The sequence below is a fragment of the Bicyclus anynana genome, chromosome 10 (assembly GCF_947172395.1).
Source record: "Bicyclus anynana chromosome 10, ilBicAnyn1.1, whole genome shotgun sequence".
NCBI classification, from domain to species: Eukaryota; Metazoa; Arthropoda; class Insecta; order Lepidoptera; family Nymphalidae; genus Bicyclus; species Bicyclus anynana.
The window spans coordinates 4983541-5008981 of NC_069092.1; the positions used below are offsets into that span (position 1 = coordinate 4983541).

Genomic DNA, 25441 nt, shown 5'->3' on the forward strand with positions numbered 1-25441 from the left:
AAAGGCTCCATTTAGAGTACTGGTGAACATATAAAATTATATTCTAAAATGTTCTCACTTATAATTTGTGTTCATAGTGCATATCGAGTATTCCGCGCCGTTGCTCGCTAGCTTGGATAATACCAGTGGTACCACTCCCACACCGGCCGGGCCAAAACAGTTAAAGACACGAGACGTCGTCGCGCCATACAATTCAATAAATTTCGGAGTAATTTGATGTTCATTACAGAAACTCTGGGACCGTGAACCGGAATACAATGGATGAATGGCCAATTGTAGCCGCTGTTGAAAGGCACAATATTATTTCTTATGTTATTCACGCACTTACAGGCACTTACAAAACGAAGCAGTCCATTCTGCAGCTATGAGAATTACGAATATTGTTTTGAGGTCCATAATGTCTTTCGAATTTTCCATATCAGTGTAGTAAAAAAAATCCAAGAGAAACTAAATAGATGATTAGGTATGATGATAACTTACCTTGTTGGCTGTTTTTTCTTGTCGTTTTTTTCTCCTTCATCCAAGGGTACTCGGGGACGTTGAGACCGCCACCAGGCGATGGCAGGTCAGGCGCGTAACCGGGAGGTGTGTGCTGCGGACTTAATTCGCCTCCTCCCAGCTGTGGAAGCGCCGTCATAAACTCCGCCATAGAAGGTTGACTATTAATAAACCCAGTCTCTGTACACGTTTCGAGCATTGGATGAGGAGCGCCGGCTGCGGTGACCGCAGCCAGCCAGAACCCATTACCCCCATGCTCCATACGAGGATGCTCTTGTCCTGGAGCGGGCCCCATTGGGGGCGTATTCCTCGTCTTCACCACGAACTCCTCTTCCATATCATCGCGGACCCCCATACCGATTCTTGCTGCTTGCTTTCCTCTCACGGGGAACTCTTCGCATTTTATCTTGCGCACCAAGGGGTTACTGTCTAGCGGCAGCGCGGTATTGCATATCTCTTGCATCGCTGCCGGTGTCACCAGTCGCGGGATCACTCATGTATGGACGCACCTTTTCGTTTCGCAGCATGCGCTAGCATTTTCATTAGCATAAGTGCTTGTTGTGTGTTGTGTGTCTTCTTAAACTAACGTGTATTGCACAGATCCACATCTGCAGCATAGTAACCTGAAATGTGAAAAAAACATTCTTACATGTTTTCTTTTACAAGTTTTACTTCTTGTCTGAGTCAAAGAGATACTGAATAAAAGTAAAAAAAACATATTTTACGATTATTTTTCTTCCAAACTGAACTCGTTTTCAAAACTAAAACGAAATTTTCGGGACAAAATGGAATAAAATAGTCATTATATGTACCTACCTACTAGTGTAAAAAGTGAAAATTAGCTCGTTTCATAAACTATTGCTAAAGAGGAAACTATTGTTTGTGGTAATTACTTGTACCTAGTTTACGAGTATATTATCTACATCGCTATTTATCTAAATTACAAGGTCTTCCTACAGTTTTACAGAAAATGTTTCCATATATAAGCATATTATAATATAATATTTTAATATAAATCCATTTACAAAATTGCTATATATTATCCGACGGAACCCAAAGGTCATATCGTCAAGGTGTTGCAATAAACTAAAAATAAAAATCGCCTAATCTTTCAATGCTGTTTCAAATAAAGCTGTATTAAATGTAACCGGAGGAGGCCGCTTCGTGGTTATTTCCATGTTATTTCCCAATTATTCGCGGACGTTCGACATTACCGCGGTTTTGTGTAGAATAATTTAAGCCCCAGTCGTGATGAGCGCGGGTAAATGAGTACTCGAAATTGTTTATTGTAATTTAGCGACCATCATGGAGTGTATAGCACGTAATGACGACTCAACAATAAAGTTATTAAAATTGTCATGAACTCCGCTTAGTATGAAACGATGAGGTAATGCCGCTCTGCTCTCTTGTAACGAGTAATATTTAAATGAAAAAGTTACGTTTATTTTTTTTAATGCATGAATTCAGTTTTTTTTAATTAAGTCAGCCTGTTCATCTGTATTTATGTGGATAGTTATTATATTGTAGCAAGTAGTTAAATGTCAGCACAGCTAAGCACAGTTGGAAAAATATGACAGTTGCTATTTGTGTTCATCGCAATACTGTATTGATATAAATAAATCACTAAATTATTACGCATGACTCTGTAGCAAGAGTCAGTTATAGCCCAGTGGATATGACCTCTGCATCCGATTCAGAGGGCATGTTCGAATCCAGTCTGGGGCATGCACCTCCAACTTATCAGTTATGTGCATTTAAATATCACGTGTCTCAAACGGTGTAGGAAAAACATCGTGAGGAAACCTGCATACCTGAGAATTTTCTTAATTCTCTACGTGTGTGAAGTCTGCCAATCCACATTAGGCCAGCGTGGTGGACTATTGGCCTAAACTATCCTATTTATGGCCTATTTTGAGAGGAGTCTCGTGCTCAACAAAGAGATGAATATGGGTTGATTGTGTTCTCATCTGTGATTGATTTTAAAACCATTTATCATTTATAAATTAATATTAAAGTATAATAATGGTAGCTTTAGACCAAGTAGCATGAGACCACGGCTGTCGGTAGGAATCGTGGGGTGACTAGAAGTATAATAGTGGTTGTAGATGATAACGTAAGAGATAAATTAGATTTTGACAAAGTGGCAAGTGACCACGGCTGTCGGTTGGAATCGTAAGATGACTACAGCATTTTAAACTATTGACGATACCGCTATAATCGTTTTCACATTGTAAAGTCAAATATTCATGGTTAAGAAGGTAGTCAGCTCCAATATGTTGTTCCCCCGTAACCCTAAAAGTAGTGAATTCGGAAAACGTTCGCGCACCCACAGCAGCATCGGTTGCTGAATGTCAATTAAAATTCAAACCACGTACGAAATACGATTTTTTCCACTGGAATTTGCGGCGCGCCCGCGAGGTATGGCGTGATCTCGCCTTTTTTGTTTTATTTTATTTTTTCCAAACTGGAACGGCTGGCGGTTAAACCTATTTTAATGTGTATGGGTTGCTCTTTCAAATTAAAATTCTCTGTACGTTTTTATGAATGGACAATGAAATGTAATTTCCTTTTTGGGGGATAATATTTTATTTTTCACCCGAGTGTATTATGTTTGTTTTCATCACTCATGTGTCTTGTTTGCGTTATTTTATTGTGCATGTTGCGTTGGATATTTTATATGTATGTATGAATTTTCAATGTAGTTGGGATTTAATTACTGGGGACAATTCTATTACAATGAATGAGCAGATTTACGTAGACAGACAGACTTACGTACTGTAATTTTTACCTTATTATACGTGGATTATGCTGATAGAAATAGATAGTTTTCTGTGTAAAAATCACGTCTTTTTTATGTAGAACATTGAATATACTTACGTCTACATTTTAATAAGCATAAAGTGACAGTAAATTAAGGTTCATAGTGATAGCAACGAACCTATTTATTTCTGCCTCCAAGAAGCCACATGGAAACAAAAGTCACAAGGGAACAAGGTACTATAACATAATATACAGGTTGCCAGCCGAAAATAAGGCATTGTAGAAGGTTTTCTTTGTGAGTGCGTTTTCTTCGAAAGAAAATGTTCTGTTTACCTGATGACGGATTTCTACTTAAGGTCATGAAACGTCAAATTTTGTTGCATTTCCGTATTTATCTGTACTAGCTGATACCATTTCACCCGAGAAGTTCCCGTTCCCGAGGGAATACGGGGGTAAAATATAGCCTATGACACTCACAAATAAAGTGGCTTTCTAGTGGAAAAGAATTTTCTAAATCGGTAATCAAAAATACATCCAGAGATTACTCCTACAACACCACAAACTTTACCTCTTTATAATATTAGTATAGATAAATCCGCACATAAATATCTTAACGTAATGTTTGCATTACAGTTAATATTATGATATTTATGTCAAGATTGTCCAGTGATCAAGCTGAGTTCAAGGAAGACTATGATTAAGTGCCTATTGCGCTATCCACAAGGCTGCGGTTTATTTACCTCGCAAGGTTCATTATGTAACATATTATGTATTTGTAAATAACATATTTCTAGCGATAATTAAATTACGACATGGTGCGTCATGGAAACGCAATTTGTTATTGCCTGTGTACAAACGATGGTTAAATGTCCTTGAAGGACAAGTCATGATAGTTTCTCCTCAACTGACCTCAAAAGCGTTATGAGTTTGATGACATTGAGGTGCATTTGCCTTCATCGTAATGATGAATCGCGATCAGTAGCACTGCATTATAATTGCATAAGATAAAAAAAACTCATTAAACGTTTGGGCTTTTCTTTTTAAAACTCTTAATAATTAGCAGCTTAGAGTTGAGAAATCAATGGTCTTGGTTAATATTCTCGTTGAAGAACGCGTTATTAGTGGTTGGATATGATCTCTCACTGGATAAATCAATGTAGGTACCTTTCCTACCGTAGAGCCGTAAAATATCGTAGAGACGTGATAGCACAGTGGATATCACCCCTGCCTCCTATTCCGGAGGGTGTGAGTTTGAATCCGGTCCGGGGCATGCACACTTTTTAGATAAGTGCATTTTAAGAAATTAAATATCACGTATCTCAAACGGTGAAAAAAAAACATCGTGAGGAAACCAACATACCAGAGATATTCTTAATTTTCTACGTGTGTGAAGTCTGCCAATCCGCATTGGGCCAGCGTGGCTATTGGCCTAACCTCTATCATTCTGAGAGGAGACTCGAGCTCAGCAGTAAACCGATATGGGTTGATAATGATGATGATGAGACCGCCCCTACGAACGAGATCATCTTTGTAGGACGTACATAGATACATTCTACAAAGATGATCTCGATGTCTACTCTGTTTACCTACTATGTGACATATTATACCATGTTACATAGTTTACTGTCTATTCTTCTGTGTATATACAAGTTTAATCTTCTGTGTTATAGCCAGTATTAAATGAAAACGTAGCTACTACCAAAATTCAGCCAATAGACCTTAATTGGACTTAGTTTTTTCATTTTAAATGGTACCTACTGTCTATCGTTACTTTAATTTTAAGTTTTCGCCTATAAGAACCGCCATTAATTCATGACGTAACTTGACGTTTCAAAAGTGCTTGTAAAGTAAGCCAAATTGAAGTAAGTTAATTTTGAATTTTGACCACTTTCAATTAAGAAAAATATAAATAAAACTCAAAGTAATAGGTAGGTATTTTCAGCTTTTCTATATATTTTTTAATTGAACATGATGGAAGTATCGAAATTATTTATTATTATATATTTAGCAAACATAAATTTAAATCTTAATGCAAGATTTTTTTTTTAAATTTCAGTAATCTTTATATCTACGAGATCAACGGTGACACTTTAAAATTTCCCAATCCCTGTATCACATCCCTCTTGTTTTTCGCAAGGGTGGTGGGTTAACGCCGCGTTTCACTTTAGCTCCCTCGAGGGGGGCCTTTAAAAACGCATAAAATGGATAACGTAGCCTACTTATGAATTTGTTTATGGCTCCCACTTTCAGAACGACATTTCACTCAAATCTGGATGCTTAGGAAACAATATTTATAATTTAGTGTGCATAAACCTTTATTGATATGATTATGGTTGATTGAATGAAGTGGGCGATTCCGCAAAGTTTTTGTACGCTTGTTTTATATATAAAATGTATATGTAATTGGGATAATATTTTGCTTCAGTATTTCGTTAAAGTTACTATTATTATTTAAAATTTACCAACTGAGTTTACCTAATATACCCACAATTGTGTTGTAAATTCGAATAAAGCTTCCGTCTATCATACCTAATAATCATTTTCAATTAAGAATTTTGTATTGTTTACTAATTGTAGGTACCTAGTGGTTCTTTGTTAGTTGAGCAGTGACAGACTTATTATCAAAAAAACTATAAAGATCCTCCATCGTGAAAGGCCAGTGTCGTTACTAAGCTTACAGAATTATAATGGACATAAATAAAAAGAATATTAATTGCAAAGTATAGAATTGATTCTGATTGATATAAAACTTCTTTGACCTTGGCCTTTGTTCAATATTACCTAGCGACTATAACAAAACCTCAAACAATAGTAACTTTTTGTAGGTATTCATTAAGCTAATGAAATAAGCTACAATGTTGTACCTATGTCGCACACTTTTTTAATGTTTCTAGATAAAATTATGGTGTACAGATACATAATATTTAGTATCCAAAGACACAAGTATTTGCCTCGTATACAAATTGAGCTCGAGTCTCCTCTCAGAATGAGAGGGGTTTGGCCAATAGTCCACCACGCTGGCCCAATGCGGATTGGCAGTTTTCACACACGCAGAGAATTAAGGTAATTCTCTGGTATGCAGGTTTCCTCACGATGTTTTCCTTCACCGATTGAGACACGTGATATTTAATTTCTTCAAATGCATACAACTGAAAAGTTGGAGGTGCATGCCCCGGACCGGATTCGAACCCACACCCTCCGGAATCGGAGGCAGAGGTCATATCCACCGGGCTATCACGGCTCTCTTTTCATTTACCAAATAAAAACTGCTACTAATACGTATTGATCTACATCTTATAAATGAAGTACTTGTGGTACCTACCATTTAAGGGAAGGAACATTTACTAACTTTAAATTAAGTTCGATACAGATTTTTAAGAGCATTTGCAGTTCATATACAACGTTTGACACATGGATAGATACTGAGTAATAGAATCACCCTAAAGGTTATATTTCAAGTAGCTTTTCAAGCGTGACTATTTAGCATTGGATGTTAAAAAGTCCAAGTAGGTAAAGAACATCTGCGTGACAGGCCGGGTCGCGACTGGGCCACAACTAGTGGTTAGGGCCCAATTTGCCCGTAACGATTTCCTCTTCGGGGAATAGTATAGCGTGCCGCCGCCCACTGGCAGCGTTGTATACTTTTTATTATGTACATAAGTACGAATGTAGCTACACCCTTTCACTAGTAGGTAAATGTATTTATGAATATTCAAAGGACGTTTTTAATATAAATTCGCTAAGCTCTACGGTAGGCTTATTTTATAAGGGCTTTTGAAAACTGTTGTTTAAGAAAGTAGATTCTATAGAGATGATCCAGCAAGAAGCAGTAGTACTTCATATCCGAAACTTACATTTAAAATTTTCATTTATAATTTACAAGTTTAGCATTAAATAATTAGATGTAGTTCGATAAAAGTAGATAATCGTAGTAGTAGTAGATGAAAAGTAGATTCTTTCAGGGATCCTTGTCAGCACTACAGGTAGATATTACTGACATATATCTAGTAGGTTCGTATAAATCTGCAATAGTCTGAGATCGAAATCAGAAAACCAAAAAGTGAGTTTTTTAGACAACCTAAACGCAATATATTTTTAAAATATTCAGTTTTTAACCGACTTCAAAAAAGGAGGAGGTTCTCAATTCGGTATGTTTCTTTTTTCTTGTTTGTTAGCGCATAACTTCGTAATTTCTTAACCAATTTTAAAAATTATTTTTTTGTTTAATAGAGTATATTTTCAGATTGGTCTCATTTAATTTTCATGAAAATTAATGAACTGATTTTTATGAAAATTAAAGCGAAAAATAACATCGCATGTGCTACCTTCTGATCATTTTAAAGGCGGTGTGGCGAGTGATGCATTAACTAAATCCGATAAAATCATAAACTTATAGGATTCAAAGACAGTTCTTTACCGTGGCTCTTTCAGAAACGGCTTTAATTAAAGGCACATAGGGTGTAATTTTTCGCTTTTTAGTTTATTTTTGTGATTTTGAAGTCGGTTAAATTTTTTTGTTAGTAAGATTTTACATGTACCTAAAACACTTTTCATTTAACAAGTGAATGGGTACCTTAAGGTCGTTACTTATTCGGCTTTTCTACTACCTACAAGGATTATTATCAATCACACCAAATTTTTTCGAGGTTTATAAAGTCAAAAACTTTGTCATGTCTTATAAAGCTCTAGCTGGCAACCATAACTACTTAAAGTTACTACATTAACTACTATAAAGTTTTTTATAACTGTAAAGTTGTGTGTTAAAATTAAACATGGTCGTCTTGATTGACCCTTCCGAGAAACGTATAAACACAATTTGCCAACTGCAACGGCACACATAATGAATGCTGTATCTGGAGTAGACAATTGGACATCGAGGAATTCTGCTGATGGAATCAGTGGCGCCGTCTCATGTGATTGTCTAATACATAATTCCCACGCAATGCGATGGTCACGTAACGAGTTGAATACGCCGACGACATCCTTGTGGCGTTTGTAATTGACCAAATCACTACCCAACACGGTCAACACCTATTTTTACTTGACTGCCCAAGGATGATTATGTTTTCAAGCGTTTATGAATAAATGACTGCGATATACCATTTTATAAAGGTTGTCCAAGTATAAAACATATTTTTTTGATATTTTCTACTGGATGTAAAAAGGAATCATGTCTCCAGTTGCCAAACTCTTAGCTTCGTAGCAACCCCCTTGCTTTGGTTCTTGAAATAACGGTGTTTTTCGAAATGACTGGTGACTGGGGACATGACTTATAATTACTCAAGGTATGTTCAGGAATTACTACAAAATCGGTTTATATATGGACACACTAGAATGCACTACCGTCCAAACTTCATAATTGGCTACCGATAGGAGCATTTCAGAAGGAACATACGAAGGCTTATAAACTTTTAGCTTTCATAATGAGGTACTGTAGCCTTGTATGGTGTAAGGACTGTGGCGTGAAACATAGCAGATTTCCAGGGTCCAGGGAATTGAAAATGATATAAGTACATTCCATGTATATAATGTTCGATTCTGGGCCTCCTATCCTCCAGAAAAAGATCCAAAACCGATTTTTTTCTTTGATCCTTCTACGTAAATGTCAAAAAAATATCAACTTGATTACAGGATGCACCTAATTGTACTCTTTGGTATACTTGAAAATCTTCATTAAAAATGCAATAATATGATCGTCTAATGATAGGTTCTGGAGTAGGACATGGGAACTATTGAAATAGGTATATTAAATGTTTTTCTATAAGTTTAGTCTTATTTGTCTTTTCAAACACTTTGTTATTGAGATAATGTCATATGTAGAAGTATAATTTTATTACACAAATATTTATATTCATTTCTCAGACAATATGAGAATATTTCTTACAATAATAAAATAAGCTAAATCGTTTGAAACACAGCGCATTTCATTACGTTCTTATTAATAAATACGAGTTGGAATAATAAGTTTTCCATCTAAAGAGAAAATCTCCATATGTGATGCCGTAGGCGCGTTGGAAACTCCATTAGAAATTATCTCGAAGTCATCGTTGGAACTTGTATTTGTGCCTTACAATTAACTTTCTAATCTATCTCCTGCACTAAACAAAAACTGCATAGTAGGTACATAATGCTTTTTATAATGCGTAACAATCGTGTACTAGAATTTTAAATGTGTTAAATATGGTATGTGTCTCCTACGTATTATTTCTGGTAAAGTGTTATTTTACTACAAAATGCTACAAATTGAACAATTGCTTATAATATTATTTACTCTACTAGTCTAGTTACAATCTTTTTCATGATTATTATTTATTCTGTTCAGATTTTTAATTTTCCATCGAATTCTATCATTATGTAGGTACCTACTTGCTAGAATGTAGTACGAATTTTGGCTTAAAACTTAAATTAAAATGTTATGACATTCAAATTAAATAAAATTTAAAACAAAGAAAGAGATAGAGCAATTTATTCACTTAATGACTTTAAAAGATACTTAGTTCCGAATATAATAATGTGAATAAACGAATATTGTAAAGAATGTGAAGATAAAAGTAATAAAATAAATAAAGTATAAATGAAATGTGGCAATAAAATAAAGTCATTCTATGTAAAAGTAAAGATCCACGTACCTATATATAGCAAATACTTACGTATACAGAAATATTCAGTACAAATTACGAAATGTTGCCTGAGCCTGACGTTACTGGAAGTTAAACTATTTATGAGTACCAAGTCTAAGATGACTATGTTAGATCGTATTAACTACTAGCACCCGCGGCTTCATCTGAAACCCTACTACCTACTACCCTACTCTATACCCACTCTACAGCTACCTACCATACAGGGGATGAGTAGGGACTCAACCCTACCCCTATCCTACCCTACCCCTACTCTACTTCTATCCTACCTCTACCCTACCACGCAATGGAAGCTCAAAAAAAGAGAAACTCCTCCCGTTTTCCCAACATTTCCCTTCACTGCTCTGCTCCTATTGATCGTAGCGTGATGAAAAGTATACCTACTATAACCTGCCCAGGAGTATGAAGAATCCGTCGTTTTTCGAATTTCGTTAAAATCCGTCGAGTAGTTTTTGTTTCTATAACGAACATACAGACAGACAGACAGGCAGACAGACAGAAAGACAGACAGACAGACAGATTTTTGGCATAAGTATCACTAATCACCACCTGATATTTATTTTGGAAATATATTTCATGTACAGAATTAACCTCTCTACAGATTTAATATAAGTATAGATGAAGTTATATTTAGAAAGAGGTATCTGTTCACTTGATTGATGGACGTCAATAGCTCGTCACAAAGTTAATCAGTTGTTTATTAGTTGTCAAGTAGCTTATTAACTTTCCATAGATATGGGTGCATGTATAATATTTTGTGCACGTGCAATATAAAATATTTCGTAGGCTAGCTCCAGATAACAAAGAAAAGTACATGTTGCCACTAACTACCTATATCAATTGACTTTATCCTGATACTTGATGGTTCTAAAATTGTCGTAATCTATAATTTCCCTGAAAAAGCTTCATTAATAAAGTGATAGCAAATGGGACAACTGTGCTATAATTAGGAAGTGATAGTGACATATAAATCCATAATAGGGAAAATCCATAAAGAAAAAATATCAAGGGAAGGAAAATATTAGGAATATTTCTATCTTTGGGGCAGTATATTTAATATAGAGAGTAGAGAATAGAGATAGTAACTTTTTAAAAAACATCTTATTATAAAGGTCTGGTGAAAAAATATGAATCACTTCAATGTACATGTACTGATACGCACTATTAACAGAATTACATGTGTCAAAGGAAGGTTGTTGGTGTATTATAATCGTTATTATATATTACAATATTTGCTGTTGATATTGTATATAGTAAATTAAATAACATTCTATGGATATTATTATACTCAGAGTTTCACTGGTCTCTCAATAACTCTCAGATTTAATTCAAGCCTTGGTCTTACACAATTGAGGATCGATCAAGAGCCAAATCGGCGATCTTCATAAGGTTTTTCGTAATTTTCAATAGGTAATACAAATACATGTGTAAGTAATAAAATGATAAAGTATCAGAGTGCATTGTAGCGGAATATAAAAGTGATTTCAAGTCGTAAAAGAGACAAGGAATGTGATTCGTGATGGATCGCTGAGGGTGCGCACTGTGATGTAGCTACTTATTGCATCACAATATTTTATCTAAAGGATGGTCGAACAGAGACTGAAACACATTGAAGATCACATTGTTGGAAGTTAGTACTGGTCGTTAAAGCTAGTACAGTTATGAGTACTTAAATTCAATAACGAAAGCCACGCCAGCCAGCCAGTGAAAATATCGAAATATGGCTATGATCCCTTTTTTCTCTCATTTATATAGGTATTTGTCCTTTTTTATTTTTAAAAATGTTAATAATACAAAATATTGTTCAAAAACACTATTGAATATTTATAAAAAAGTCAACCCTCCTGTTGCAGGATATTTGAGTAGTACCCAAGCAACCAGTGGTCAGGGGTCCAGAGCGAGGAACCTCCTCAGAACACGCGCCGTCTCAAGATTCACCTTCAGCCATGAATCAGATAAACACAATAATTACATCAGATCATTACATCAGATAATTTATAAAAAAAATCAGAATATTAGCCTATCAGATATGATATGGCTATGATTATTGTTTCGATATTTATTTCACTGGTTTCGGGAGGAGTAGCAGGTTTCAAGGGCCCAAACCTCAATCGTCCAAGTATAAAACGCATTTTTAATACAGGATTTCATAAGAAATCAAGTCTTCAGTAGCCAGACCAATCAATTAATGGCAACCCTTCGTTATAGAGACCCTTAAAGTTTGGTGGTAAGCACCTTAAATTTTTTCCACGAAGCTAAGAGACTGCCGATTGTGTGTATAGTGTATTAAACCTTAGCAAACATAAATGTGAAAATGGGAGCCAAATTCAATATTACAAACGTGTCGTTATCGACTTTGTCGTCAAAAGAGATGATATCTAAGTGAGTGGCAAATTCATATATTTATATTCATAATAATTTATAACATTTTTAAATTCTTTGTGTTATATGCACGTACTGTTTTAAGGATTTTTTTGCTGGCCTCTTGGATACCTACCTTGTCGCTTTGTTGTCAGTTGTTCTCTAGAATTTGCCTAGACGCGCTCCGTAGTCTCTATAGTGAAGGTGGCAATATATATTTTTTTAAATTAATAATCTACCTTATACCTTCCTTACCTAGGACGCAGGCATGATCCTGTTGTGGACTAATAAATTAATTTGATAATGTATTAGAGCACTGCTACTACTAAATTATACTTTTGAATTATTGAAGTTAATATTTCACAGGTTTTTCTGGAAATTAGATGTTCTTTGGACATAATAAAACTAATATGTTACTGGTGGAATGATTATGACAAAGTGTTATAGCGGAAGATAGGAGTGATTCGAGTCGTAAACGTGACAACAGCCGAGATTCGTGATGGATCGCGGAGGGTTCTGAGGTCGGGAAATATTTATTTTTGTACTTTATTACCCTTATTGTCATCAATATAGAGAGACCTACGTATAAATGTAAGATCAATTTATGTGCGATAATCTCGCAAAAATTAAAAAAAAGCTTGGTTAAAATTATTTTTTTTACTGGTGATTCAAGAGAAAAAAGGAAACCTAAATTTTTGTTATCAATTACACTTAGTGGACATTATTGACCCTGAGTATACTTACTCTACTCAATAAATCACTACCTTTAATTTTATTGTCCAGTATTGGAGTAGGTTTGCATTTAAGAGTACAAGTTACAAAATACGTGCTCGCCATTGTTGATGTCCATTAATTCATCCATTAAAGTAATTATACATTTTATCTATTACAAATTTTTATAAAATTCTGATCCAATTATTGACAAAAATTAAGTAAGTAGATACCTTTCATATTAAATGGTCATACAAATAATCTTTTTAACATAAAAATTGACTGACTTCAAAGACGTATTTCAGTTATTTTGATTTTAATACAAAATTACCAAACCGATTTTCATGAAAATGAAATGGGACCAATCTGGAAATACACTTATGCTTTCAAAAAAAAGAGAATTTTCAAAACTGGTTAATAAATGACGAAGTTATGACATAACACACATTAAAAAAACAACACACGAGTCGAATTATAAACCCTTTTTTTTTAAATCGGTTAAAAAATATAATAAGTAATGTTGTCAAAACTGATCCAAGCCTTTATGCTTATTTTATCTCAACAGCTTATTATATACTCAACAGCTTATTTTAGTCTAATTTTTTTACTATCTCGAAGTTTCTTTAACAGGCAGTGTCGTCATTCCAGATGTTTACCAGAGAGTGTATAGTTATTGTGGATTCATTTCTCATATATTTCACCGAATTCTATTCTAATAATTAAGACATTGTTTCATCATTTCATCACCTACGTCTCAAAAACCAACATTTTACTGTTACGCAGTTTTTGTAGCCCCGTTTAGATGCGTTATCATAAAGTGCATCGGAAAGTATACTGTATAGTTAGATATATCGTGCACAAAGACGCCGTAGGTGCTAGTCTAGTGTATTGTGTATTCGATGGGCGTGTTCCACGGCAATCCGCCCAGCGACGGAGGCGGGCCCGATATGGCGTATCAGTTGCTTGTAGCTCGAATATCAAACTTAAAACTGTGTTATATTATGTTCCCATTACTAACGAATATGTACCTAGAATCTGCCTATCGACTAGACCTAACATGTCACGCTAGACGTATAAAGTTCGTTTATTGTACTTACTTAACAAGATAGTTTTGATCTACCCACAAAACCGCAATGAATATTCAACTTAAGTTAGTTTGATATATTATGTTCTTATCTTACTAAGAAATATGTAAGAGTATATCTAGAATATAAAAGATAGGCATATGGTTTAGTTATACTATGTTAGACTTACAAAACATAGTAGAGTCAAAATGTACCTAAGTAATGAATTATTTAATATGACCGTTAAAATATAACGTAACTACATAGTTTTATAAAAGCCAAAGTTAAAACAATAACTAAAAAATAGAATGTCTAACTAAAAACTAAATCTTCCAAAAACTACACAAAAAATAAGAAATAAATTATTTGATCAAGTAGCTGCTCGTAGCACCGTAGACCGTCTACGAAATCTACACTGAAAAATAAACAAATTTATACCTAATAAATTAAGTTTATTATAATCCTGTACCTGAGTAACATAGATGTCCTAACTGTAAAATATTATAAACTTAGTGACCGTCTTTGCCTCCGTAGGTCCGTACATAGTCTGATTTACAGTAAGATAGGAAAATAGCCATTTTGTATGCCTTAGATATATCTTAGAGATATACGCCCTGTTAATAAAAAATACAACATAATTAAACACAAACGCACACATAAATAAACACTGGTGTAATAAAAAAAATACATCTGCAAATCTTTGCAATATTCAATCAAATAACAAGCTTTGAAATATGCAAACAAGAACTTAAAGTCGGTCATAATATTTTAGTAAAATAAACCTTAAGGTTAAAGTTATATTTTGTCATTTGTTTTTAAAGTCAAGTATGTTAGTAAGAAGTGACTCTACCATTCGACAGCATATTCTAGAAGTCCTTTCTAAACTACGAAACTCAGCATATTGGTTATCGCTACTTGTGCCTAAGTACAAACCAAGAATCAGTCATAAACTTGACGCCAAGGAAAATTTACTGCGGTTAGCGCTAATTTGTAAGAACGTCCGTTAGGTGATAGGTACCCATGACTACCTACCTACTACATGATAAGAAAGGATGAGTAAGCAATGTGCCTTGTATGTTATCTTGTTATCACGATGAACACATTTCACCCTTTGATAACACAAATGCAAAAAGCGATAAAATGTTTAAATGTTGCAACTAAAGTTGACTTCCAACTAACTACATAACGTAAGGTTTGCTCTTGAGTGATTGAATACAAAACGCAACTTTGAACGCAAACTGAAGCGGATTTTGTTTTTAATAAGTAGTAGGTAACTTATTATTGAAATAATAAAAATGGAATATAATGAGAAAGATGCATATAAACACAATCAAATTCACCTCTATACGAGCAATAGCCACTGTACAAATATATGATTATTGTAATTGTTTTTTTAAAAGAGCTTTGCGGCTCTTCTCAGTAGATTCTGCCTTGCAAGCTGGGTGTAAAATCCATGGGCAATACTAATTGACTTTTGGGCTTGTAAAGTGAGCCTACTAAGTATTTGATTGTAGTTGATTTTACTTGATGTTAAGTAGGAAACAATCAATTTATATCAAAACAGTGTACTTCGAAGGGTATGCAAATAACACAATTTACCTACTTCCTCGTAAACATGAGACTACTTATGTGTGTGAGGCTCATATAGATAAGCCTTTATTTTCACCAGCATACTTATAGCCTATCACGAAAATGTAAGAGATTATACCTATTACCTGCTCATTACTAAGTATCTAAGACTTAGGTCAATATACAATTAAGGCTAAGAAATTACAATTATCTACCTTCTTTATCTAAAAAGTTCGTTACACTATATTATCCGATAGAAAGAAGTACAGGCACATCCCTGTTACCTAATACTTAGTTTTAATACCGTAGTTCATTATGCAATAGGTAGGTATATGAAACTTACGGTAAAAATAGGCAACAAATGTATTCAAACTAGCCACGAACAGTCCAAAACACTTTTAGTCATTATTAACTTCACAGCACTTCACTTCACACTTATTTAAAAAATATTATGTTTTTATAAAACCTTCGATACACTACTTTGTCCGTAAAAAAACAAAACACTAGGCGGGAGAGTCAGCAAAAAATATTCATCAATAGATATTTTGTTATCAGTGCTTCTATCGCTATGTCAATGTGGCGTGGCGACTGTCAACTGTCTACTAAACGAATCGTCACTGCTTGCTTGCCGCCATGCCCATTTCCATACAACTCCCGAAAATAAAACATCATAAGTACAAATTTTTCGATAAGAAAATTAAGGCTCTATATCAACGACATACGTCTCAAAATGTTCATTGCCTCTTTATGGACTTAGTTCTGAAATATCGGACAGTGCACCAACAAAATATATTTTGCATCCTTCTCTTTATACAGATGCGACGTATCCTCTGTCTCTCTTTGTTTTCGTTGCAGTTTTAGGTTGTAGAAAAAATTTATGAAAACTAAATAGATTTGTGAAAAACTGCGTTATTTCAATTAAATATTTTAATTGTAAAACTATATGATTATTGTTTAATGTTTGATTTCGTTGATTGTATTTGAGCGGTTCACTCGTTGATTAGCGCCGTCCCGCTCGCTCCCATATTTCTTGTTTGTTTCACGTTGCGCCAATGGGCCAATGGCATTTACGGAGCAACCCACCTTACTGCAGATAAACTATCATAGAATATTGTGCTCTATCACCTGCGAATAAAGTTTAACTTTTTAGCATATAATTTCGTGTTACCGGCGTTTGTCACGCAAGAGTTCTAATTTTAAATCAAGTGTAGGCGGAGCGTTCGTGTTGGTGCTTTTATATTGAAAAACAAAATGTCTTTAAAGAAAACCTGTTTTGAGAAAGTTAAGCCTTTTATGTACAGAGGATTTAAGTTTAGCTTCGGTCGCGACATAGTACCTTTTGCGTTTGGCGGCGCCAGTCACGCCGAATGGAAATAAAAAAGTTTAGTAACCGGCTCGGCGGCATTTTCCTTTTGTTGTTTGATTTTTGTTTAGCGAACGGGACATTGCATGAGAAATGCAATGCAACAATATGGCGTCGCGACATCTTAAGCAATTTATGCTATTCTCGTGACTTGTTCGAATGATTGGCAATCGCATTTCGTAAAGCTGCAAGTATTGAATATTAATGTCTACAATTCTAGTCGTATAAGTATCTAGCTCAGTTCTTTTGCATACTTTATTTGTAACTTACATATGAAATAATCATGCCAAATATAGATTTGTTTTAAATCTCGTATAAAGGAGCGATGGTCACATGGTTCAAACACAATTTTCCGGCATAATCGTTCACATCTTTTTCGCTGTTGCCTTTCTCACTTAAAAACACACACAATTAATTAACTTAAGATTTTTTTTCGCAATGAATATGTCAACGGAAGGGACCTACTTAAATCCCAGTCATTTAGCGAAAATTATACTTTACTAGCTGACGCCCGCGACTTCATCCGCTTGGAATTTAGTTTTTTACAAATCCCGCGGGAACCGTGGATTTTTCCGGGATGAAAAGTAACCTATGTGTTAATCCAGAGTAAAATCTATTTCCATTTCAAATTTCAGTAGCCGCAGCGTAAAAGAGAAACAAACATACTTACACACTTACACACAAACTTTCGCCTTTATAATATTAGTAGGATACCTTGAATATACTTTGAAAAATATATGTGCTACCTATCGTCATCAACCCATATTCGACTCACTGCTGCTCGAGTCTCCTCTCAGAATGAGAGGGTTTAGGCCAATAGTCCACCACGCTGGCCCAATGCGGATTGGCAGACTTCACACACGCAGAGAATTAAGATAATTCTCTGGTATGCAGGTTTCCTCACGATGTTTTCCTTCACCGATTGATACGCGTGATATTTAATTTCTTAAAATGCACACAACTGAAAAGTTGGAGGTGCATGCCCCGAACCGGATTCGAACCCACACCCTCCGGAATCGGAGGCAGAGTTCATATCCACTGGGCTATCACGGCTCTCTAAAGATAGTAGATTAGGTATACGTAAACAGAGGTAGCATAGGCACCTGTAGGTTAAGGAAGACATTAGGGCAAGTCCAAATCAATATGTAGCGAGTCGCGTCGGTTCGTCGGCGAACTCATTAGGGCTGCGGCTCTCGGTCAAGGCCTCGAGGTCGATGCGGTGGGTCGTCTTAATTACACCCTACGATTTCAGCTTTTTTTCCTTTAAAAAAACAATGAATATTGAATAGAAACGCGTTACTTTGGGGATGTTCGTGCATACACTTTGTTATATTCCGCGAAAATTTTGGAATTCAAGCAAATGAATTGAACATAATTCCTCTACAATTTGTGCCACATATTACAGGGCATTCTTTAGTGCTCCACTGTTTGAGTGGACAGTTAAGCCATAATATGTAATAATTTAGATTTAATGTGATATGTGGCATTACTTAAAAATAAAGATCTTTTCTTTCTTCTTTCTTTCTTTCTTTCTACAACATCATACATCCTACTAATATTATAAACGAGAAAGTTTGTATGGATGTTTGTTACTCTTTAACGCCGCAACTACTTAACCGATTTTAAAACGAAGATGGAGAATACCGTGGATTAACATGTAGACTTTTTATCCCGGAACAATCCATGGTTCCCACGGAATTTGTGAAAAGTGAATTCCACGCGGACGAAGTCGCGGGTGTCCGCTAGTCTATGATAATATTATAAAGCTGAAGAGTTTGTTTGTTTGTTTGATTGAACGCGCTAATATCGGTTAGGTTAGGTTAGATAGCCCATTTCTCGAGGAAGGTTTAAGGAGGAAGGCTATATATTATCCCCGTATTCCTACGGGAACGGGAACCACGCGGGTGAAACTGCGCAGCGTCAGCTAGTGTACCTATCTATAAATTAGAACGAGTACCTTCTATTCGTTACTCGACACTCGTACTAATTTATAGATACACCAAGACTTTTTTAAATCCAAGCGACAACGTCACCCAGACCCAGCAAAATCGACTTGACAATTCATCAACAACCCATGTTCGGCTCACTGATGAGCACGAGTCTCCTCTCAGAATGAGAGCTGTTAGGCTAATAGTCCACCACACTGAAACTTAATTAGAAAACTAAATAAGATACATAAATATACTTCATCAAAAATGATGTAGTACTTAGGTACATATTTTATTTCATTGATATCAAACAAAAAAATTCAAACATTAAATAATATAAAAAGCTTAGACTTTTCATCAGGCGGCTTTGTATATTGTTGAATATTCAAGAGGAGATTAAAAAGAAAAAATTAAAATAAAGTTAAAAACTTATTTAAGTATTCCGCTTAGCGGTGGCTGCCATTAGCTATTCAAAGTACGTTTTAGCAATTAGCCTTTATATTTTATTTTTTAATATTTTTAAATTGTGGATCCGGTTTTACCTAAAACATTTTGTGTTCTTTTCGTAGAATGTAGAATTTTTACTATAAGTACAATTTGAAATCTCCGTCTGTTGTAGTCAATATCTCATGAGGATGCTCTGGTTTCGGTGTGCATAGTCATCGTCATTATCAACCCATATTCGGCTCACTGCTGAGCTCGAGTCTCTTTTCAGAATGAGAGGGGTTAGGCCAACAGTACACCACGCTGGCGCAATGTGGATTGGAAGACTTCACACACGAGAATTCTCAGGTATGCAGGTTTCCTCACGATGTTTTCGAATGAAAAAATCATATATGAAAACATGATATTTAATTTCTTAAAATGCACATAACTGAAAAGTTGGAAGTGTATGCCGGACCGGTTTCGAACCTACGCTTTCCGAAAATGGGGGCAGAGCTCATATCCACTGGGCTATCACGGCTCGGTGTGAATAGTGCGTTGAGGAATTTCTGTCGAATCTGGGTAATGTTATCGGTTAGATTCAGTTTTTCTTCGGATAATAGCAAAATAAATCATTTAGTCACTACTTTAATATGACTCGAAACTAAGATCTCATGATCGGAAGCTATACGGGTATAATGATGATAATTTTATTCAGAAATAAAATTTCTCAATGGTCCAATTTAGATAATTTTATCTACGTATACTCTTGTATGAATATAACTCTCTTATTAAAATACTAAACTAATACAGTTTTCTGTGTATGTTTCTGTAACTAAATGGTTGAATGGTTAAAAAAAAAAATTTTTACTCGTACCTGTCTAAATAAATTCAGATAAAACTATTATTCTAAGAATAAAGAAACGTACGTAACATTATAATTTATGAGATTAATTCCTATACTTATCGAAAGGATGTCAGGCAGATATTGCTTTAAGAAATAAGTACGCCTTTGCACATACTTGTATACTAAGTTTTCTATTATTTATATTTATTGTAAATGTTTTTTTTTGTGCAATAAATTACAAATAAAGAAATAAAAAAAAACATTAAAAAACAATGCAGGTACGTAATAACACATATTACGTTACGTGTGAATATACTACGTATGTAGTTTTAATGATTGATGACTTACACGTCGTAATGAAGATCGCTAATTATTAGGTATCACCTCGTAATAAGCTTTAATTACCTACTTGTACCAAAGCTCAGACGGGGAAAACATCATCATCATCATCATATCAGCCGACGGACGTCCACTGCAGGACATAGGCCTTTTGTAGGGACTTCCAAACATCACGATACTGAGCCAACTGCATCCAGCGAATCCCTGCGACTCGCTTGATGTCGTCAGTCCACCTGGTGGGGGGTCGGCCAACACTGCGCTTACTAGTGCGGGGTCGCCATTCCAGCACTTTGGGACCCCAACGTCCATCGGCTCTTCGCACTATGTGCCCCGCCCATTGCCACTTCAGCTTCGCAACTCGTTGAGCTATGTCGGTGACTTTGGTTCTTCTGCGGATCTCCTCATTTCTGATTCGATCACGCAGAGATACTCCTAACATAGCTCGTTCCATCGCCCGCTGTGTGACTCTGAGCCTTCTTATGAGGCCCATAGTTAGCGACCAAGTCTCGGAACCATAGGTCATCACTGGCAACACGCACTGTTCAAAGACTTTTGTCTTCAGGCACTGAGGAATTTCGGACGAAAAGATGTCGCGAAGTTTCCCGAATGCAGCCCAGCCGAGTTGGATTCGACGGTTCACCTCTTTCTCGAAATTGGACCTACCTAACTGGATCATATGTCCTAGGTATATGTATTCGTCTACAATTTCGAGTGCAGCGTTCTCAACTATAACTGGGTGGAGCGATACATGAGCATTACACATTATTTTTGTTTTGCCCATGTTCATTTTCAGGCCCACCTGTTGAGAAACGCTACTGAGGTCATTGAGCATGGTACTAAGGTCATCCAGAGTCTGTGCCATGATGACTACATCATCCGCGAACCGCAGTTGAGTGATGTACTCGCCATTGATGTTGATGCCAAGTCCGCCCCAGTCCAGAAGCTTAAAGACGTCTTCCAATGCGGCGGTAAATAGCTTCGGAGAGATCACATCTCCCTGACGCACTCCTCGCTGCAACTGGATTGGCCTCGTAGTCTGATCCTGAATACGGACTGACATAGTGGCGTTTTCGTACAAGCACTTCAACGCTTGGATATACCTGTAATCAATTCGGCATCTCTGCAATGACCTTAGCACAGCCCAGGTTTCCACCGAATCAAAGGCTTTCTCATAGTCCACAAACGCTAAGCAAAGTGGCTGGTTATACTCGTGAGTCTTCTGTATAACCTGCCGCAGCGTATGGATGTGGTCTATGGTGCTAAAGCCTTTTCGGAAACCGGCTTGTTCGGGAGGCTGGAAGTCGTCAAACCTATTAGCGAGACGATTCGTAATGACTCTCGAGAACAATTTGTAAACATGGCTTAGCAGCGAGATGGGTCTGTAATTCTTCAGCAAGGTGTTGTCACCTTTTTTGAAGAACAGAACCACCACGCTCCTATGCCACGCCTCAGGCGTCGTGCCCTCGTGAATGACGGAATTGAACAATCGCTGAAGGACTTTAAGTATCGGTTTTCCACCCGCTTTCAGGAGTTCTGCTGTGATTCCGTCCTCACCTGGCGCCTTATTGTTCTTCAGTTGTTTGAGAGCCACACTAATCTCGTATAGGCTGACGTCCGGGATATCTTCGGGCTTAATAGGGGAAAACAGCAAAAACATATTTAATTTATTTATGAAACAAAACTGTGATGAGGAAATAGATAATAATTATAAAGAGTAAAGACACAGGATGTTGCAACCATTTTCATTTTATCAAAGAGAAATCTTTTACAAGCGAAGAGTTCACATTTTCTTCGTAAATAGGAGGTACTTGGTTGATGTAAGATTGCAGGTATGATTATATTTTAAAATGTCAGATATAAATCACAAAGATAACTTTTATTTATTTATACTTTATTGCACAAAACAAAAAACAATAACAAAGAAAACATAGAAAACAAGTATATGCAAAGGCGGTCTTATTGCTTATAACAATATCTACCAGACAACCTTTGGATAAAGGAACTTAAGTTTTATGTAAGTTAAATTATTTTATAGATATCTATTCAACTTTCGAACAATTAAATCGAATGAAATAGAAAATAATGATTAATACCTACCTATGCAAGAAAAGTATTTCCGAATAAAGAATATTTCACATTTTTTAAAAAGTGTTATGTTCGAATTTTCAGATTTTTACACTGAAATATTTAAGGTCCACTGAACTCTGGCATAGAACTGAAAGAACACAGGCGCAGACTTTATAATAAAAATCAAGGAAAAATAATGAATATTTCAAGTCTTGAATAAGGGCACTTAGTGGATAATTATTATTTGTAGTGCAAAATAACATATTGTGGAACTTGTAAAAGGAGAGAATAATTAATTTTAGAAAAGTAATGTGGCTTGCAGTAAGTCGTAAATTTACTTAGCGAGGTTGTTATTACACATTTTCACCCTTGACGTGTAAACGTTAATCTTTATTAAGAAAAATAGCTGGTTATTAATTGTTAACTACATCTTATAAATAGGTTACGTATTTAAAAATGCAATATCGTTGTTCAGTATTTAGAACTGCGACTGTGGAATTCAGCAAAGTATTTTATCGTCGAGTCAAAATATTGGTTTATAGTACCTCCTTACAGTATTCAATCTCGAAAACTATTTGAGCAGTATTTTTTAGTTTTACCTCGTTTACAATCCAGCCTTTAGCAGAAGATTTGTCTACATTTCTTGCATATCTATATAATCAATTGAACTATTGATTTTATTAAGTAGGTAGGTATATAACTGTTGGCTTTATGACGCATAATGCCAACATGCTCATTCCCAACATTTTTGTTACATTATTAAAATTTATCGTTATATTTCAAGAAATTTCCACAAAATTATTTCCAAAAAATATGAAGTTTAGTACAAATTACAAAAAATGCGGTTTCCAGAATTACAAAGTGTCATGTGATAATGTGTAATTTAGCGCTTTGCACATGTTGCAAAGGGTTGGGCTCATTAGTGTCAGATGCGGCATGAGGACTGATGGGGGTTTTTAATTCGTTGAGTGGCAACAATTATTTTTAATGTAGAATTTGATAAAATAAAAAAATCTCATAAATACTGACTACAATGGTTCAACAGAGTAATACAAATTGTTATTAGACTGTGTGTAATCATTAATTAAATACCTATTATGAATTCCTTATCCTTTTAGTATATTAAAGTCACTCAATGTTGTAAGAAAACGTATTAAAATATTCCTTAACATCTTACTTAAAATTCAAGTGATTTTAGATAATAATTTGCTAAAGCTTTTGAATTGAGTAACATCTATTATTACTGGTTTTAAAGGATTGCGACAAATCCATTGTTTAAATAAATTTATCCATATAACATACTACCAGAGGTGAAGTTTTCATTATTAAAGGCCATTCTAATGATAGCTAGGTCGCGTCCTGGTCACTTAACGTTTCAATTCAAGGTAAACGCGGCCAGCGGAGTCAATTTATCATGGTTTCATGTATTCAAGTATTGCGTTTTTGCGCGCAATTGAAATATGCGGTTGAGTCAAGGTTAGAAGCTAGGTCTAGTGTAATGTTTCATTATGCTATGCTATAGTTATGTTTAGCTTGACAGTATTTTGTTTTGTTAAAGTAAAAACGACCTCTCTGTCGCGTGAATAATTGTATAGCCGTGAGGTTCTGCGTCCCATTTGCAGATTGGGTCAACGTAGGAAGAATTATTTTCTAAATTGCCTCAGTGAGGTTTACTTTAACTATGGCTAGTTATACCCGTCACCCTGCTGACGTACCGCCAATCTATTCAACAAATGTTCATGCGTCAAAACGAATCTAATTCAACGCATAAACTTTTAGTCTCAACGCCCTTCTGATTCAACAATGTTTCTCACAGGTTTAGACAGGCTCGATTCTGGTAGTGCTTCTACGTTTGGCCCTCTTAGTGATGCTTTTGGACTCATTAAGGAGCCAAGTTAGCAATACAATCAGAAAAAATATTTATTGTAAGAACGTGATGGCGATCTAATTTTCGGCCACAGCGGCCAATCTCATGTAAGATTAACACAGGAGATATTATAGTACACAAGTGTGAAGGCTCAAGCACAGGTGCACTCTCTTCTCCTACTTTCATAGTCCGATAAGACTGACACGACAGGTGAAAGATCAGGCGCAGTACCGACTGCTTTATGTGCTTCAGAGGCACAAGGGTGTACTTCCCAACTTCCCAACTTCCCAACTCCAAGCTTCTATTAAGATTTTTCTTGTAAGAAAAATCCCAATGTCGTACCTATTTATTTTAATAATACTTATACACCTTCAAAACGAGAGTGAATAGGCATCTTCTGGGTAAGACACAGACATAATTTATTGTAGTCAAGCACGAGCCTGTCTTTCATAAAAAAATTTGAACCGGAATTTGAACCTTGGACCTTATTGTCGTAGCTGAATCGTCTAACTACGGAACTAACGAGGCAGTCAAAGATAAATAATTACACCACAACGGTACATTTGTTCGATCTACAACACCGCTTTAGATTTGCCGAGGCGGCGGAAGGTTGCTAATTAGCCGGTTTCCTGTAGATTTGCTCCCACCTGCCGCTGACTGACGTACCTATCGAAATTAATTACCTACTATTATTGATTAATCCCTTGTACACCTAGTTTTTGGCGAATATCGTTATAATTAATAGGTATTTTGACTACCTGTCTGGTTCTGGTTGGTAAGGATTCGTTTTTAAAAGAACCTCAATAGTTAAGAGGCCAGATTCATAAATTGCCGTTGGACTTTTGCTCGTACCAGCATTACTAATATAATAAAGTCGACTCATGTCCATCATAATGCAAAGACTAGTCAAAGACGACAATGGGTAGACGATATGTGACGAGTGGACTGGTCATAGCTACCCGCAGCAAAATAAAGCTGCTAAAAAAGAAAGGCTTTTCACGTAATA

At 35.6% G+C, this 25441-nt stretch overlaps 1 protein-coding gene across 1 annotated transcript in view; it reads right to left on the minus strand.

Moving 5' to 3' along the window:
* LOC112057771 (homeotic protein proboscipedia) overlaps window positions 1-16189 on the minus strand; it is a 69245-nt gene extending 53056 nt beyond the window's left edge. The window contains exons 1-2 of the mRNA XM_024098314.2: window positions 15945-16189; window positions 481-1121 (exon numbers count right to left, since the gene is read on the minus strand). Of these exons, the coding sequence (XP_023954082.1) occupies window positions 481-961 (481 nt within the window). The 5' untranslated portion in view covers window positions 962-1121; window positions 15945-16189. The remainder of the gene's footprint in view (window positions 1-480; window positions 1122-15944) is intronic.
* Window positions 16190-25441: the final 9252 nt, after the last annotated feature.